Consider the following 19,504-nt stretch of genomic DNA (forward strand, 5'->3'; position numbering starts at 1 on the left):
GCACTGACAGACTAAGACGTGGCTCTTTACTGGAGGCACAGAGGTTTCTCACTGCCCACATCAGCCACACAGCAGGTAGAGTCTTCGGATAAACGAGTGGGCTCAGCTCACTTATCTGCAAGCAAGCCCAACACTGCCAGCACATGTGGGGTGCAAGGGGTCCCCACAGAGAATGTAGAAACATGCAGACTTCCCCACCGCCTCACTGTGTGACCTTGAGAGATCCCTCAGCCTTGCTGTCCCAGTCCCCACCCCGGGATCACATGAAGAGCAGCACCTGCTCCCGGCTGCCTCCCAAGAATATGACGGAGATGAACTAGTCTGCTCCTCTCAGCTGTGCTCGGGCCCCGAGGGCAGGCTGCACAAGCACCATGTGAGTACAAAAAAGTCATTTCTGAAGATTCCCTTATTTAGCTGCCTTTTTATAGATCACTTCCTTGGCGGAAAGATCAGTCAAATTTTACTAGGACCAAGGCTGAGAGGCAGATCTGAGGAGAAGAAGGCTTTTACAGCACACAGGCTGAACGGACAAGAGTGAAAACAAGATACCCTGGTAAGAAAACATCTCCTGTGCCAGACTGGAAACCTGGTCATCCAGATGGGGTTTTATGGCAATACCAGAGCCAACAAACTGCAATCAATGTTCACCGAAGTCGGGGGAACGAAATCAGACCAGATGGAAGCTATACATACAGTAAAGGTGGGGTGGCATGGAGCCCTGGTTTTGTTCCAAACAGAAGAAAGTTAGGAGAAGACACACTGAGAGGGCCAGAGTTGGGTGACAAGGGCTGGCCAGGTAAGGGGAGGTTGGGTTGGGGACAGTGTCATGACCCAGAACCAGTGACTGAAGTGTCACAGGGCACCTTCCCCGGGATGGCTGCTTCTCCTTAAGGACAGCCCGTGGCTTAGCCTCTTCCTCCTCCCTTAGCGACACCTGATCTTTTCAGTCTGGATGCCTGCGCCGGATCTTTTCAGTCTGGATGCCTGCGCCCACAGTTTTGGTGTCCGGCAGCCTCCTTTTTTCAAGGCAGAAATACTGCTGAAAATGCTGGTAAGACTCTCCCAGCTGACCTCAACATCAGCTCGGCTCTTTTTTAATACCTTCCAAAAAGGTGTTCGTTTCCATTTGATTTTTTCAAATAAAAACCTCAGGAATCATTTCATCAAAGTACATAACAGAAACCCAAACTGCAGCCCCGAGGTGTGTATGTATATTGTAACCCCTCATGAAGTGATGACCCCAGTTTCTAAGCTATATTTACAGTATCATTATGTTATTTTCCTTTTTCCTTTACCTCTGTAAGTTTGTGCTTGGCTCCATCCATCTGGGTCTTGATTAGAAATCCATGCTAACCAACTTAAGGTGGATTATTGGAAATCCATCCTGACTGACAGAATAAATGAAGTCTCTTTATGTTTAGTCAGCACAACCTGCATCTTCCTTGTGCCAGCAAAGGCCTCTGAGGTTTGGGGAATTTGAAAAACTTAGGAGCTTAGCTTACAGATACAATATCCAAATGGCTCCCATTGGAAACAGGGAGTGGATTTCCATCCCCTGTTTCTGGCACAGTTGTCACTAGGATTTGTTAAGGGCATTTTTCTACGCAGCTTTTCTCTTCCCACCCCAAGCAGAGCAATTACCATTTACCTACACGGCCAGAGGCTCTGGCAGAGTAAAAACTGAGCTATTACAACTTGGAAGGAAAGACAAAAAGTGACAGTCAATCAGGAAGGTAGTGAAGTTCAGTGAAGTTCCCCACAAGGCAACCTTCCATCCACCATCAGCTTGGAGGCCATCCTATAAACAGGCCCGCTGGATCAAGTTAGCTGACTGAAAATACACAGTAGCCTTCCCCTCCCACCCTAAATACCCAGAAATGACAGGAAAGACATTTTTTAAAACCTCTGAGCATCTTCGAAAGGAGTGCTCTTTGTATATCAGAAACCACGCGCAATCATAACAAATGAAAGGCAGATGTTTTCTTCTTCCTGAAAAGAAAACCGCAACTCAAAATGCATGCAGAAAAATACTCTGCAAAAGGAAGAAGGGGATTCAGAGGTGCTCTAACCAGAGGTGTTGGCTACCAGAACAGGAGGGGACCAGAGGCTTGGGTCAGATATGCAGACTAGAGGGCTGTTATTAGCCAGGAGACACAGAAAGCCCAGGAGACAGCTTCTGATACGACCCAGCTGACAGCACTTTGAAGGACCTGGCTACATTTTCTGGGTGGCAGGCTGTAATAAGTAGAAGCAGAACTCTCAAACAGGACGGCTGGGCGTGGTGGCTCACGCCTGTAATCACAGCACATTGTGAGACTGAGGCAGGTGGATCACCTGAGGTCAGGAGTTCAAGACCAGCCTGGCCAACATGGTGAAACTCCGTCTCTATTAAAAATAAAAAAAATTAGCCAGGCGTGATGGCGCGTGCCTGTAGTCCCAGCTAACTCGGGAGGCTGAGGCAGGAGAATTGCTTGAACCTGGGAGACAGAGGTTGCAGTGAGCCAAGATCACACCACTGCACTCCAGCCTGGGCGACAGAGGAAGACTCTATCTCAAAAAACAAACAACAACAACAAAAAACAAAAACAAATCTCAAACCGGTGACCTAGGAATTCAAAATACAAGAATGAACACACAAACAAGAACCACTGAATATTTAAAGAAAGCAAACACCAAGAAAGAGTCACAAAACTCAAATATGAAAAGAATTACATGTGAAGAAACAGAATTAATACAGCAGACAAAAAAGATGAAGGAATTTAAGAGCCAGGCATGGTAGTGCATGCCTGTAATCCCAACATTTTGGGAGGCCAAGACGGGAAGATCACTTGAGCCCAGGAGTTTGAGACCAGCCTGGACAATATAAGGAGACCCTGTCTCAAAAAAAAAAAAAAAAAAAAAAAAAAAAAAAATGGTTGCTGAAGATTCTCTACTAACTAAAGAATAAATTAGTGAACTGGAAAACTGAGCCAAAAAATTCTCTCTCTCCAGGACGGCAACTGTGCGACAGGGCAGCCACTAGCCACATGTGGCTCTTGAGCACTTGAAATGTCTGAAGTTGAGATACGCTACCAGGTTTCGAAAACTTAGTTAAAAAAAGATAAAAGATTTCATTAGTAGTTTTAGAAAATATTGACTCTATGTTAAAATAATTTAGACATACTGTGTTAAATAAAACATTACTAAAGTGAATTTCAGCTGTCTTTGTTCCTTTTAATGTGGCTACTGGGAAATTTAAAATTACATATGTGGTTCACATTACATTTCTACTGGACAATGCTGCTCTAGAACCCGGAGCCAAAAGAGTGACGGAAAGTAGGTATGAAAAGTGAAGATGCGGAAGACAGAGCTGGATGAATCAGCATCTGTTTCTCCTTGCAGAAGGAGATAAAGAACTGCGGGGCGGTGAGGGGAAAGAAACACTGAAATCATAGAGGAAAACTTCCCAGAACTAAAGAAATAAGCAAGGCTTTTTCCTGCTACCAGTGCTGAAGGAGAGGATTCCTGCTGAAGTTGGAAAAAAGGTAAGAGTGCCTGTTTTCACTTCACTAGTGAACACTGTCCCGAAGTTTCTAGCCAATGCAACAATATAGCAGAAAAGGAAAGGAAGAGGCATTTTCTTATTCACAGCGATGACTGCCTAAGTGCTGTCTCTTAAGTGCTCTCTCTTCTCACTGTTTTGAAAGGCCTGGCACCAACAGGCCTTCTCCATTTCTGGCTTCCAAGACATGGGTAAAGCGGAACACATCAGCACCTTCTCCTTTCAGGAGCTGCCAAGAGAACTCAGAACAAAGCCTCCATGCCAAGGATAAACACCGGTTGGGGTGGGGAAAGGGTGCTTACCGACGGATGGCGTTGGTGAACTCCGCAGCCAGCTCACTCTCGCTGCATGTCGTCCTGAGTTCAGCTAGGGACAGAGCTGGGGAGGCAGCATCGGCACACTCCTGACAACAGCAAACACATTCCAGTTAGATCCGAATCCAAGCTGGACAGCAAGCACATTCCTGTCAGACTGGAATCCAAGCTGGCAGCACCCTGGAAACCTGCGGCAGAGCGCGGTAGGTGGCTTGTGCAGTGATGGCAGCAGGGTGAGTGCCGGGTGGCACCCTCAGATCACGCTAAAGGGGAAAGCGTGGCAGCAAGCCAAACAGCCCCCTCTGCTCCCAGACCGCTGGTTCCTTTTGCAGGCTGGCCAGCGTGGTGGGGATGACACCCAGCATGCTCTGAGCGCACACCGATGCCAGGCACTGGTCTAAGCACGCCATATGCAGTCAATCATTTAATCATCACAAATACTCTCTGAGGCAGGAACTATCATTATCTCCATTTTACCAAGGAGGAAATGAAGGCACAGGGGAGTTATGCTGCCCAGTCACCAGCTGGGAAATGGGGGAACCAGGATTCAAACCCAAGCTGTGTGGCCCCAGATCAATCTCTTGACCGCTAGGTAAAGCCTCTCGTAATCATATAAGACAAGTGAGAAACAGCCGGGAATATCCCTGGTGCCCCATCCCACGTCTCCCTGGGAGAAAAGCAATCTCCTTTAGATTTAGGAGCTTTACTGGGTTCAGTGTAATAATCAAGAAAACTCAGCAGAGGAGGAGGAAAACAGAAGTGCACCCCACTCCATGGATAAGCATTAGACAGGGACCTTGACATCATCTAAAGCAAACCCTCCCACCCTGCAGATGAGGAAACTCAAGAGCCAGAGCTCCAAATCCTAGAGCTAAGACCATTCAAACAGTGACCGTGCCTGAGTGCTCTACGGTCCATGCACACAGAGGGCAGCAGCCTCACTATATAGTAACGTGGCCGGGGGAAGGCATTCATCGGACGATCTCTCAACGGACACGAGGAGCTGCCGAGCTACAGGCCTGAGAATAAACAGCTTGTGATCTGTTGCAGGAGATGGAATGTAAACAGAATTTTTTTTTTTTTTTAATGTGAGATGGAGTTTTGCTCTTGTTGCCCAGGCTGGAGTGCAATGGCGCGATCTCAGTTTACTGCAACTTCTGCCTCCCGGGTTCAAGCAATTCTCCCGCCTCAGCCTCCCAACTAGCTGGTATTAAAGGCACATGCCATCACGCCCGGCTAATTTTGTATTTTTAGTAGAGACGGGGTTTCTCCATGTTGGTCAGGCTGGTCTCGAACTCCCAACCTCAGGTGATCCAGCCACCTCAGCCTCCCAAAGTGCTGGATCACACCGCACCTGGCCATAAACAGGAAATGTTATAAGATGTGAGCTACAGAGAGGCACGGATTCAGTGCTGGAAGTCCAGGCACATGGTCTCCCCAGGCAGTTCCTTGGCAGTGGCACTGCCAACACCTGAGTGCTCTTCCCTCTGCCATGCCCTCTGCCTGGGCTGCCTTCCACCTCCTGTCTACCTACCTGTGCTCAGAGACCCAAGTCCCCTGTCCACCCTTGGAATATGTTGATATTCCCACAATATCCTCACTTTTTGTATATCCATTCCCATTTGATGTTAACATTTCATGAGACTCCTTCAAGACAGGGACTGCTCTGTCTCATCCATGGTGCCTCTCTCTGAATATACTTGGCAGTATCTGGTGCACACAGACAAGAATTTCAGAAACCTAATACAGCTTGGATAAGATTTGGAATCCAGCTGTCCTAGCTGGAGGGAAGCTTTTTAAAGAAGCATAAGCACCCACCCGGTAGAGCAAGAAAGAATGTTCGAGACCCAAATGTGGCCCACCAGCTGCTTCTGATGACCCACAGGATAAGAACGATTTTCCTGTTTTTAAACTCATATAAAAAAGTCAAAAGAAGAGTATTTTGTGACAGGTAGAAATTACATGAAATTCAAATGTCAGCATCCATACATACAGTGTTCCTAGAGGCCAGGCACGGTGGCTCACGCCTGTAATCCCAGCACTTTGGGAGGCTGAGGAGGGTGGATCACTTGAGGTCTGGAGTTTGAGACCAGCCTGACCAACATGGTGAAACCCCATCTCCACTAAAAATACAAAATTACCCAGGCAAGGTGGTGCACACCTGTCACGGATACTTGGGAGGCTGAGGCAGGAGAATCACTTGAACCCGGTAGGTGGAGGCTGTAGTGAGCCAAGATCGCACCATTGCACTCCAGTCTGGGCAACAAGAGTGAGACTCCACCTCAAAAAAAAAATAAAAATAAAAAAAAATAAAATAAAATAAAAATAAATAATTAAATAATTAAATAAAGTGTTACTAGAACACAGCCATGGCCACTGGTCTCCCTGTTGCCTCTGCTTTTGCGCTAGCATTGGACGCTAGCAAAGCTGAGTGGCTGCAGCCGCACCCAAGCGACCCACAAGCCTACAACATTTACTGTGTGACCCTCCACAGAAAAGTGCTGATCCCTCCTCGAGACGCTCGCCTCATCCAGCAACAGGTAAGCCCAGAGGAGTAGCCCCGATGGGAGATTTTATTCACACAGTAAATGGATCTAGTATTTGAAAAGCAAGATAATCAGCTCACTCTTACTTCATTACCTGAAAAACACAACATACTCATAAAGGTTCTTACTGTAGTGTTAAAAAAAAATCATCTGGCCTTTTCCATCAGAGAAATTTTCTTACTTTCTTTCTTTTTTTTTTGAGCCAGGCTGCGGTGCAGTGGCGCAATCTTGGGTCACTACAACCTCCGCCTCCCAGGTTCAAGCAGTTCTTGTGCCTCAGTCTCCCAAGTAGCTGGGATTACAGGTGCCCACCACCATGCGCAGCTAATTTTTGTATTTTTAGTAGAGATGGGGTTTCACCATGTTGGTCATGCTGGGCTTGAACTCCTGACCTCAAGTGATCCACCCGCCTCGGGCTCCCAAAGTACTGGGATTATAGACATGAGCTGCGTCCGGCCAAATTTCCTTACTTTGAAGCCACTCCACATAACAGTGTTTCACCCAGTCAAAATAAATATGAGGAACTAGGGGAAAATGCTTAGTTCATGGGCCTTCTGGCAAGAACCTGGTAACTCCATTTCCACCACACCCTAAGAACGCACACAAACACTAATGTTCTGTCTCTTCGGCTGTGTCCCTAACTGACTGCTAGCAAACTCAAAAGGCAAAAAAAAAAAGAGAGAGATTTTGAAGGTGTTTGTATGGAACAGAAAACCTCATCTTCCCGAGCCCCAGATACTTCCATGTGAACCCAGATACAGCACTGCGTGGCTGCACAGGAACTCACCTCCCCCAGCCTTGGGCAGACGGCGTCATAGTGCACTTGGCATAGTGACTTCTCTAAAGCCCAAACTGTATCACATCACCCCTTGCTGAGGACCCTTCCATGATTCCGCACGGTCCTCAAGATAACTCCAGCCAGTGCATCAACTCCACTCCCCTCCGGGCCGTTGCACATGCTGTCCCATTAGCCTAAGGGCACCTCTTCTCTCCCCTGATGCTCCACCTGCCCCTCTTCAACAGGCTACCTCCCACTCTTCACTGGGGCTCAGCTCAGAAGTTCGTTCCTTCCAGAAAACCTGTCCTGAATCTCCAAAGTGGACATTTGTGTCTGGCTTGTGTCCTCCCATGATGCCAATAATTGACCCTTGCACTGGGGACATTCTCTCATTGCTCTGTGATCATCTGTTTGCCCACCAGTCTCCCCCTAAGAATGTTAATTCCTGGAGGACAGACTTTGCCTGTCTACCACAGAGCTGCCTCTAGCACCCTGCCTTGGTCCTGGCACGCTGCTGCCTTGGTCCTGGCACGCTGTGAGTGCCAAATCGCATTTATCAACTGAATGGATAAATAAAAAGCAGCCAGGGTCTTGGGAGGGCTGGCCTGGCCGGGTGCCACAGCTGTGTCCTGCCTTGGCTCCTCAGCAAGTGGGAGGTGGGGAAAGGTGTAGCTGTGGTCATTTGTGAATCACGCTTCAGAGTTCTCAACTACATAGGGAGTGACAATTCCCTGTCACATGACATCAGCACTGTTCCTTCTTTCCCAGGTACATGGCTCTCCTGGAGACGATCCTGCACTTGTGCTATGAGAAGTCGCTTATTAGACTAGCAAGTTGGCATATGTCTGCGAGTCCTGGGTCTGAAACAAATGGGGGTCAAGAGAAGCTTGCATTTATTAGGAATAGAAAAATATGATGCACAGAATATAGAGGACCCTCGGACAAGGGATATAATTCTTTAGAGTCCATGGTTATTTTTTTTCCAATGTAGTATTTGGAAAATTCTGAGATACAGGATAATGGAATGAACTTGGATTCCAGAAAAAAACACCTGGGGGCTGATAAGAGAGTGAGTTTGAAAAATTCTATCATCAGACAGCCCACTTTCAGATGATGTAGACTTCGTAACCCAAGGCTTCCTTCCTCCTCCTCTGCCGGCAGGCTGCTTCCTGCTTACCACCCTGTGACGGCAGCAATGCCAGCAGGAAGGAGTCAAGGAGGAAATGCGGTGGAAGGAAGAGAGCCCCTTAGTGCATCTGGGCTAAGTCCCAATTCTGCCACTTCTCAGCTGTGAGACTCCTGACTTCTGTGAGCCTGATTTCTCTCATGTAAATGGGGATAACCTTCTTTCCTCAGACCTGTGAGGCTTAAGGGCGACAATAAATGCAACCATTGGAACAGAAGTACTGCAGCTCCCCCTTCACTGCAGTTTTGCTTTCTGAGGTTTCAGTTACTCAAGGTCAACTATGGTCTGAAAATATTCAATGGGAAATTCTAGAAATAAACAATAAGTTTTAAATTGTGCACCATTCTGAGCAGCGTGATGAAATTTTGCACTACTCTGCACCATCCCACCTGAGCTGCAAGTCATTCCTTAGTCCAGCATAGCCACAGTGCAGACACTCCCCACCCATCTGTCATTTAGTAGTTGTCTCGGTTATCAGATCGACTGTCAGTGTCACACTGCTTGTGCTCAAGTTACCCTTATGTCATGTAATAATAGCCCCAAAGGGCAACAGTAATGATGCTGACATATTGTTATAATTGTTCTGTTAATATTTTATTAGTTGTTATTAATCTCTTACTGTGCCTAATTTATAAATTAAACTTCATCACAGGTATGTATATATAGGGGAAAACATAGAATATATAAGGGTTCAGTATTATCTGTGGTTTCAGGCATCCATGGGGGATTTTGGATCGCATCCCCTGTGGATAAAGGGGGCACTATTGTACCGATAAACTAACAAATGAGGGCTGCTGTGTGACAGAGGATTAGATGAAGGAGGTGAGACCAATATCAGTGGACAGCTGCAGAGATCACCCCTCTGATGTGACTGCGATATGTGAAAAGGTTTCAACTACTATATAAAGTGAGATTTGGTATTTCTAAAATGTAGATTGGTTTCGCTACACTCAAAATGTCACCTTCTTAGATACCTACGAATGGCCTGCAGTTCCTATGCAAATACAAGATCTGAAGCAGCAGGGTGGTGAGGTGTGGCCAGTGGTCACTGGGCAGCCAGGGAGGCCTGAGTCTAAGGGTGTCCCCAAGCCACTCCGGCCCTACCTTGCTGGGTTTGTCTTTGCCACCGCTGCTAGTGGAGCTGAGGGACCGCATCCGCTGCTCCTTCTGCTCCTCCACCTCGGACTTCAGGTGCTCAATGTGCACCAGGTAGGCCTGCTCCTGGGCCTCCCGCGTGCTCAGCTTCAGCTCCAGGGCCTTCTTCTCTTTCTCCAGTAGATAGAGCTGGGCCTTCAGCTCGGCCATCTCCTCCTACAGAGCAAGGAGCACAGAGCACATGAGGCACCCACGATCTGAGAGCAGGGCTGGCTGCTGCCAAGTGGGTGGGTGGGGGTCCCCGGCTATGACCCACAGGCCCGTGGTACAGTTATCACTTTGAAGTTGGCAGTAAGATGAGTGGGAGGAGACATGGCACCTGTCACCACACTTCTGAAGGAATGATGTGTGGATAAGGCCATGCACTTTGTCAGTCTATGGACTAGACCTGAGACAAAAGGGTAGAAGTTACAGGCAAGTAGATTGTCGTTCAATATAGGAAAAACCTTTCTAACAAATAGAGCCCCCACACAGGCACATGGGCCTCAATGGAAACCCATTCTCTGGTCTGCAGAGACTGGGCTGCACCTGCCAGAGGCTGTAAAGTCACCTATCCGTGGAAGACTTCTTCTGGCCAAGTCCCTTCCAATTCCCATTTTGGTTTCCACAGCACCAACCACGTATTTAACCACTCCCACGGCACCTTCGTTGCCCTGCAGCTGGGCCAGGCAGGCGACAAATGCCTGCAGCAGCATCAACCTCTGGCTCTTGCCTACTTCTCAGGGCCCAAATGAAATCAACAGAAACAGCATCCTTCACAGGTGACTGCTCATCAGACAACTTCTAAAAGTATCCTAAGAACTCAAATGAGAGCGATGAGTGGAGAGTAAGAAGTGAATCCAAAATAGGACAGTGCCATCCTGGGACCAGGAGCCGATAACAATGGCAGCCACTAGCCTTTACTGAGCACGTGGCACTGTGCTAAGTGTTCACATGACATGGCTCATTTCATCTTCCCAACCTGGGGTAGGTATTGAGACTATCTCCATTGACAGATGGGAATCTGAGAAAACAGAGGGAAATCCCCCTGCCCATGGCTACTGGGTAAGCTGTGGAGCCAGAGACTGCAGCTGAGCTGTCTGGCTCAGGGCTATGCCGCCTCCCTCCCTTTCAAGGTGAGCCCATGCATGATTCTTGTCCCCACACTTCTGCTGGAGGGTGACTCCACCAGCCCACGGCCACCAGGTACAGCCTTCCCAGCCCACCTTGAGACGGACTCACCTGAGGTTAGTTCAGATTCTGGCCACCCCTGAAGTGACCCTTCTGAGGTAATTAGTCCCAGGCCTGGTGCACTCTCCTGGGTAAGTTGGACTGGTGGGTAGATGTTTTCACTCTCCAGTGTGGGGAAATAGCTAGAGGGCACCCCTCAAGAGGGACGTTAGTCAATGTGCTCAGTAAACTACTCAGAACACACCAACCTTCTTTCCCCTAAATATCAGACAGAAATGCCAGAATGAAAGGTATGCCACGCCCAGAACCTTCGGATCTTTTGCCATTGGAAGCAGGATTCTGAAGGTTCCGGCAACACTGCATACTGAGCTCACGCGATGGTTGCTTCCAGAACAAACATACAAGTGCATGCTTGAAAGAGGGAAAGAGAAACCCATGGGTGCCAGAAATGAAGCGGGAACTCTGCCAGAGGGAACGGCAAGGAGGGCACACGCTGGCCAGCAAGGCGCCAGACTGTCCTCGGGCCCTCCACCTGGGGGCTTAGTGTTACCCAAGGCCAGGGTGTGGCCTCTGAGGCAGAGAGCCACAGCTCAGACCCCTACGGGCGCAGGATTCTCAATACGCTGCCCAGAATAAGACACTAGAAAACTTCCTTTCTGGAGATGTGGCAAGTAAACTTGTCATCTCTCAGGCTCTGGGTGGGAAAAGAAAATCTCTTTCGAGGAATCAAACCTCAAGCTCGTGTCATGTGTAGGTGTGGTATAGGAATCCTGAGTCAAGAGCCTAACAAAAACCAGTCCTAAACCTCAGAAACTGATGAGTCCCAACAGATCTAAACACAGAACCACTCTGTAGGGACATCTGCAACCCAGGATCCACAGGGCCCCACAGAAGACGTTTCCACGGAGGATGAGCTGGTGCTTGCATTCTCTCCCCCTGCCCCCACCACTGAGGAAATGAGGATGAATCAGCGCAGATGCAAAAAGTAAGAGTCAGCATTTACAAGAAGCGGAAATAACAATGTGGAAAACTAGAAAACAAAGGTTTAAAACAAAGAGATATAGGAGTCATAATGAAGGGATAATACGTTCAAAAAGGAAGAGAAGGCCAGGCCTGGTGCCTCACACCTGTAATCCCAGCACTTTGGGAGGCTAAGGTGCGTGGATGACTTGAGCCAGGAGTTTGAGACTGGCCGGGGCAACAGAGTGAGACCCCATTTCTACAAAAAAAAAGAAACTTAAAAAATCAGCTGGGTGGCCGGGCACGGTGGCTCAAGCCTGTAATCCCAGCACTTTGGGAGGCCGAGACGGGTGGATCACGAGGTCAGGAGATCGAGACCATCCTGGCGAACACGGTGAAACCCCGTCTCTACTAAGAAATACAAAAAACTAGCCGGGCGAGGTGGCGGGCGCCTGTAGTCCCAGCTACTCGGGAGGCTGAGGCCGGAGAATGGCGTGAACCCGGGAGGCGGAGCTTGCAGTGAGCTGAGATCCGGCCACTGCACTCTAGCCTGGGCTACAGAGCGAGACTCCGTCTCAAAAAAAAAAAAAAAAAAAAAAAAATCAGCTGGGTAGGGCAGTGCATTCCTGTAGTCCCAGCTACTCGAGAGGCTGAGGCAGAAGGATCACTTCCAGCCCCAGGGCAAGGCTATAATGAGCCATGACTGCATCACTGCACTCCAGCCTGGGCAACACAGTGAGACCCTGTTTCAAAACAGCAAACAAACAAACAACAACAAAAAGAAGAATGGACTTGAAAAGGAGCCAAGCAGATCATCTAGAAACAAAAGGTATGACAAAAACAGAAACTTGAATTTCTCAACAATTGGATCCTAGAAAATGGTGAAAATCCAACATAACCTGCTGGATAATGGATTTGGTATGGGTAAGCACACATCCCCAAGCAGACTGCGAGAGACTCAGAGGAAAAGGAGACAACTCTGATGTTTGGCCTTCAAGAAAGTCACAGGGAACCAAGCCAGAATGCTAGTAATGGCTGCCCTGGATCATAATATTATGGATTGTTCTCCTCCCAGCTTTTCTACTTTTTTAGAAAATTTCTAAGATCAGTACACATTTTATTTTCAAGTGGCAAAGGGAGTATTAGAACTTTTATTCCAACAAAAATGTCTTTCTTGGCTAGAACACCAGTAAATTTATCACCCTACATATTGGCCAATTTTAAAAAGGAAATCCTTAGTCTTTGGCCAAAAGAAACACAATGTTTGGAATAAATGGTGGAAGGGGGGCCTCAGGGCTTGTGCCACAGCGTGCAAGAGTCTGCAAAGAGGGCTCCCGGTTGGATGATGGACCCAAGGCCGGCTCATAGGCAACGAGAGGTGGAATCAGCCAAAGCAGCATGAGGATTCTCCAGAGAGAGGCCGGGATGGGAGCTGGGTGGCTGGATGAAGATGAGCCAGTTTGGAAATCACAGGGGTGGGGGTGGGAGGTGAGATTCCTGCATCTGTTACCACTGCCTAGTGTCTTCCCAAACTTCACCCAAATTCTAGCTCAAGAAGCTCCCAAGGACAGGGCTGTGCTGAGTGAGTCACCCCTGAGGGTGTCAGGATGGCTGCTGCCGCCAGCTCCCCTCCACTTTACAGAGACAGTGCGACCAGGGGGTTGTTTTTCACCCTGCTGCGGACAGTACTGATCCCAAACGGAGCCATTAACTCAGCACTGCCACGACCCGCTCTGGCTTGCTAGACTCCAGTTCCTGACCATGACCTGGCTTCTGCCAGAGAACAACCCCCTCCCATCTTCACTTCTGGGAGCCATGGGCATGGCAGAATCTGAGGCCATGCAAATTCAGGCCTTTGCTCGCAGGAGAGTGGCATGTGGAAAGCAAGTTAGGGCCGGCAGCAGAGTCGTGTGCTGACCCTAGATCTGCAGGAGCAGCCCCAGGCAAGTTCCCACTTGTGCTGTGGTCTGAGATGCAGGGTGCAGTGACATGGAACCACGCTCCCAGCAGGCTGTTCTTCTGTTCCCACTCCACCTGTGTGCGCCGCAGTACAGTCCTGATGCTAACTACATGGAGTTCGTGCAGACCTCACAGGTCAAGGGCAGAGTCTTCCACAGGCTGCCCTCCCTTCAGATGCTGCCCCAAGTCCCCAGCAGGATGGGCCCCCGACCACTTATACTTCTGACTGCCTTGTCTACAAATTCGGGGGAACCCACAACCCCTCTGAGGGTCAGTAATTTGCTAAAACATCTTGCGGAATGAAGGAAAGCACTATCCTTATGATTATTGTTCTGTTATAAGAGGGTACAAGCAAGGCAAAGGCTGAGAGTCCCAAATGCAGATTTTCTGGGCCCTCTCCCCACTGAATCAGGGTGTGTCGCCCTCCTGGCACATCAGTGTGTTCACCATCCAGGAAGCTTCTCTGAGCTTCAGGTCCAGAGTTTTTATTAAGGCTCCATTACACAGGTATGACTGATGAAATCACTGGCCACAGGATGGAACTCAATCTCTGGCTCTCTTCCCCTCCCCGGAGGTCAGGTGGCTGAAAGTCCCAATCCTCCATCACACACCTGGTCCTTCTGATGACCAGCCCACATTCTGAAGCTGTCTAGGGCTCACCATAAGTCACCTCATCAGCATCACAAAGACGCCCCTAGCACAGCAAGAAACTCCAAGGGTTTCTGAAACTCTGTCGCAGAACCAAGGACAAATATCAGATATGCTCTTACTTATACCAGAGCTGCCTTCTGAAAGCAGGTACCAGGTGAAGGGCTGATGCCTGGCACTCCACACCAGAAACAGGCAAAGTGGTGTCCTGCTGTAGGGATGGCAGTTTAGCCACTTCCCAGTAGGGGACACCAGCTTTCCAAGAAAGCTCCCTACTGTAGAAACGCCAGCAGGTAGACATCTCCACCAGCAGCTGAAAGGCCCAGTGTTTCAGATCCACTGAAACACTGACCTCAACAGCACTGTACACCTTCACTGGAGGGCACTATGGTCTGAGCAGGCTCAACATTGCACCAAAGGTACAGGATGTCAGGAAATCAGGGCTCTCGGCCAAACTCTACAACTGGACTCACCCTGTTCTCCCCCTGCCGGGAGTTAACATCAGCATCAGCAACCCAAGACATACTTCCAAGCATTCTTCAGATTAGGGGTCAATTTAGACTGACAGAGGCTCCACCCTGCAGAGGTCTGACCTGGCTTCTCTTAGATGAAGGGCTCCAAAGTTGGGCTGGGACACCCTGAGAAATCCCTTAGAATTCAACTCCCCTGTCCAGAAACACCCAGCCCAAGTGATCCCCAGACATAGTGAAACCAGCTCTGTCTACAAACAAGGATCTGGCTCTTCTCTGGGCAGAGGTGACTCAACAGGAGGGGTTGATTCCTCCTCATCTGCTGGACCTGCTTTCAGAGGTCGATTAGATTTCCTCCTGGTGGCAGCCTCATGCACGGGACCCGCCCACCACATACCTTCATGGCCATGAGTTCCTGCATCAGCACTGCGTTTTCCAGGTCCAGCCTCTGGCTGTCTCCCCGGGGCTTGACGTCATAGCTAAGAGGATCAATGTGGATGCTTTCCAGCTCCAGCATGGTCAGCTTGACCGCAGCCCTGTCATTCTTGAGCTGCTGGATATAATCCTTCAGCCTCTGCTCGTCTTCTTTAGTGAACTCAGTGTCGCAACTACTGGCTGTGGAGCTGGTTGTGCTGAGGAAGAAGAAAAAAAAAAAGATCCACCACCCTGTGGTATTCCAAGTTACGGCGAATAGATCTTTTCTCCTCACTCTTCTCCACATTCCCTCTCCCCACTGTTATTTACATGGTAATCCAAAAATAAGTATGCGTCACAGCACAGGAAAATAACTTTTAGGAGAGAATTAAGTATGAAGAATAACAAATGTTTACACTCTTTGACACAACACTGTGGACTCTAGAAATGAATTTCTAAGGAATTAATTCCACAGAAGCAAAAAGATACACATACAAAGGAATGCAATCTAAAATACAGTTTAGTGAATTATCACACCTATCAAAAGGAGGGCAATCATGTGGACATTACAGCGATCATTCTAATATGTGAAATTATAGTGATATTGACAATGGTGGTGATATTTTGAGGAAATAGGTTAAAAGATAATATATATGTAATAAAAAAGATATTCATGTGGTCAGAACTTAAAAAAGGGATATTTAAGGCAACAGAAGTTGAAGCACAAAACACCTATGGCGTGATCCACAGATGCATGTCACACCCTCACACGTGCGTGCAGGTATCCCAGGCTGTGGCAGCTGTCCCTGCGGAACAGCACTGAAGGGGGCTGTTTTGCTGTGATTACTTCTGTTGTTTGCAACATGTACCATGAAAAACACAGGGGTGCACAACACAGCAATAATCACTTTGGGAGTGGGGTACCCCTAGGCCTCCACAGCATAGTCTGAGAATAGTGTCCACTATAGGGACTCCGGCTGGCCCAAGGGCCCTTGGCAGCCCAAGATGAATTGTGACCGGGCAGGGAGCCCCCAGTTGAACCCCAGGCCTGTGGCGGCCCGGGAACGTTTCTAGGGGACCAAACCATCGTGAAACGGGGAGTGCCACTGGAAAACGGAGGCCACGGCTCTCAAGTGGGCTCTGGCCTTTTCCAGCAGTGGGCAGGCTGCTCCCGTGCCTCTGAATAAGGCCCACTCCACTCGGTCGAGGACTCAGGCCAGTGTGCACCAACAGCAGTTTCTCTGCACTTGCACTGGGCCTCCCTAGGCTTGACTTGTCCCTCATGGAACTGGTCTGAAGATGGCAGAGGAACAAGCAGAGGCCTACTGACCTCGCATCAAAACAGGCCAGGCTGTGTTGTCATGCCTGTTGCTACAGATTTGGAAAGTGAAGCTCACAGACATTAGTGGTCAGCCGAATCATGCGGCTGGAAAGAGGTGCAACTAGACTTGGGTGCAGCCTCATCCCACAGCCCTGTCCTTGTCCCCAGAATCCTGTAGTTAGAAGCTATGCCAGGGGCCAGGAGTGATCTCCACAGGCTGCCAGATGCCACAAATCCAGGTCTGCACTCCTCGTCTCACACTGCAAAAGGGTAACAGCCAGGACCCCAACTCAGCAGGTGTAGTCCCCACAGCCTAGACGTGAGTGAGGGCAGGCCCATTCTTGTACATGGCACATTGCTACGAAAACAAGGCTTCCGGGGAGAGAAAAGCTGAAGAGAGATGGTGGCTGGAGCCTTGCTGTTCACAGAAGGAACAGGCTACCCTAGGGTTCGGGGTAGTCTTCAAGTCAGAGAACCCCTTCTAGGATGGGAAACCCCTGAGCAACAGAAACCCTTTGGGGCTGTGTCTCACTCCCTCTGTCCCATCAGGACGGGTGGGAAGTCCCTTGGAGATAAGGTGAGCAAGATCAGCCTGACCATTCAACACCACCTCTTCAGAGGCTGTGCCCGGTAAGTTTCCGTGTCAGCTGGGCTGGGCTCTGTGCACAGTTGCTTGGTCAACCACTAGGTTAGGCGTTGCTGTGAAGGTGTTTGTTACATGTGATTACCATTAAAATCAAGACACTGCAGGGTGACTGTTTCCATGCGGTGAGGGAACCTCATCTAATCAGAGAGGCCTAAGGGAAAAGAAAGATCCCCCAAAAGCGAAGAAATTCTTCCTCCAGATAGCTTTCAGACTCCAGACAGCTTTCAGACTCAAGACTGCAACATCAACTCTTCCCTGGGTCTCTAGCCTGAGTTGCAGACTTCAGATTTGCCAGCTCCATTATCAAATGGGCCAATTCCTTAAAATAAATCACTGTTTGTGATTTACTAGATATCTATATCAAGAGATCGATCTTGATCTCTCTCTTTATATCTAGGTATAGATCTCTCCATATAGATCCATCTCCCATTGGTTCTGATTTACGTGCTATCTTTATGTGTGACCCACGTGTCTTATCTACTTCTCTGTCTTCTCATCTCTAAAATGAAGGTAATCATAGTATATGCTTCATAAAGTCAGGGTAAGGAATAAATGAGGTAAACTTAGAAGTGTTTGTAATAGCAAAGACATGGAATCAACCTAAATGCCCATCAGTGGTAGGCTGGATAAAGAAAATGTGGCACATATATACTATGAATACTATGTAGCCATAAAAAAAGAATGAGGTCATGTCATTTGCAGAAACATGAATGAAGCTGGAGGCCATTATCCTTAGCAAACTAACGTGGAAACGGAAAACCAAATACACATGTTCTTACTTATAAGTGGGAGCCAAATGATGAGAACACAAGAACACATAGAAGGGAACAACAAACAATGGGCCTACTTGAGGGTACAGAATAGGAGGAGGGAGAGGACTGGAAAAAATAACTAATGTGTACTAGGCTTAATACCTGGGTGATAAAATAATCTATACAACAAACCTCCATGACATGAGTTTACTCGTGTAACAACCCTGCATATGTACCCCTGAACTTCAAAGTTAAAAAATATTAGAAGTGTTTAGAACAGTGCCCAGTGCATAGTAAGCACTCAATAAACACAGAAGCTATCATTCGTCTGTTCAAGAAATATTGGAGTGCCAACTATGGGGTCCTGGAAAAATCCCTGCCCTCAAGGAACTCATATTCTAATAGAGGAGGCCGGGAAGTGAAATACACAGTCCATGAAAGGGTGAAAAATGAAGCAGGGAAGAGGTGTGGGGAGTGCAGAGCGAGCATGGGTTATTATTTGTGATTGAGATGCAGGGAAGGCCTGCATGATCCAGTGACATTAGGGTGGACCTAAGGGAGGCGAGAGAGGGAGCTACGTGGATGTTTGCAGGACACAGTAAATGCAAAGGCTCTAGGCGGGGAGTGCAGCCAGCAGAACGAGATGGTGGCTGAAGCAGAGTCAGGCAGGGGAGAGAAAGGAGGAGATGTGGTCAGAGAGGGAGTACGTGGGAGGGACCAGGTGCCAGGTCATACAGTGTTTTATAAGGGCTGTGTCTTTTTCTCTAGGATTAGGATGGAGGCCATTGGGGGTTTTAACAGGGAGGGATGTGATCTGCTTTATTGTGATAACAGGATCCCTTCTGGCCTCTAGGGTGAGGAGAGATGCAGGTAGGCCAGGGCAGAGGCAGGGGTGCACCTCGGGAGCTACAGCAACAATTCCAGGGAGAGATGCTAGCAGCTTGCAGCAAGGTGGGAGCAGGGAAGGCAGGGAGAAGGATAAAAATGACTACTGATCATCAGCATTACGTTTTCTCAAGCTATATTTTAAAAACGATGAGGGGGAGAAGCAGCAACATCCTGCAGCTGCAACATTTCACGGACTATTCCACAGTGAAACGAGGCAGCTCAAGGGAAGTGCAAAGACAGCAAACCGCGCCCACAGCAGAGGGCACTGAGGAGCTGGGCTGCGCATCGCAGGACCCATCCAAAGGACTCTCGGCGTCTCAGCGAAGGCCTGTCTGCCTGCAACCGGCTCAGCGGCAGGCACGCCTCGCACAAAACCCCCAAGCAGAGTTCGGGAGCTCACCTTCACAGATCGTCAACACTGATGTGGAGGGACAGGCATCTAATGTTCCACAGGCGAACCAGTGACAAAATTAGAGCAAACTCAAATACTGGCACTGTTTGCAAAGCATTCCACAGACAGGGCTGAGGGTGGAGATGTGCTCACAGCCTCGGCATGTTTAGACAGCGTGGCGCTGGCAGACAGCAGCGCTTCTCTTCCAGTTACTTGGGAGGTTTCAGGAATGAAATCCTTCCTTGTAAAGCTGGGACACAGGGCGTGGGGTTTACTTACACCTCTAGTCTTTCCTTTCATTAAAAATTATTTTGAAAAATTTCAAACCTGTAGAAAAACACAGAATAACTAACACCTGTGTGTTT

The 19,504-nt window shown here is 48.6% G+C and overlaps 1 protein-coding gene across 2 annotated transcripts in view; it reads right to left on the bottom strand.

Annotated features, from left to right (window-relative positions):
* The window catches only part of MCC (mutated in colorectal cancers), a 495,753-nt gene that overhangs the window by 16,453 nt on the left and 459,796 nt on the right, over nucleotides 1–19,504 (bottom strand). For both annotated transcript variants that reach the window (XM_011966089.1, XM_011966090.1), the window contains 3 exons: nucleotides 15,125–15,359; nucleotides 9,470–9,676; nucleotides 3,844–3,944 (listed from right to left, as the gene is read on the bottom strand). In XM_011966089.1, coding sequence (XP_011821479.1) covers nucleotides 3,844–3,944; nucleotides 9,470–9,676; nucleotides 15,125–15,359 — 543 coding nt within the window. The remainder of the gene's footprint in view (nucleotides 1–3,843; nucleotides 3,945–9,469; nucleotides 9,677–15,124; nucleotides 15,360–19,504) is intronic.

Source organism: Mandrillus leucophaeus, unplaced genomic scaffold (genome assembly GCF_000951045.1).
Source record: "Mandrillus leucophaeus isolate KB7577 unplaced genomic scaffold, Mleu.le_1.0 Scaffold740, whole genome shotgun sequence".
NCBI lineage: Eukaryota > Metazoa > Chordata > Mammalia > Primates > Cercopithecidae > Mandrillus > Mandrillus leucophaeus.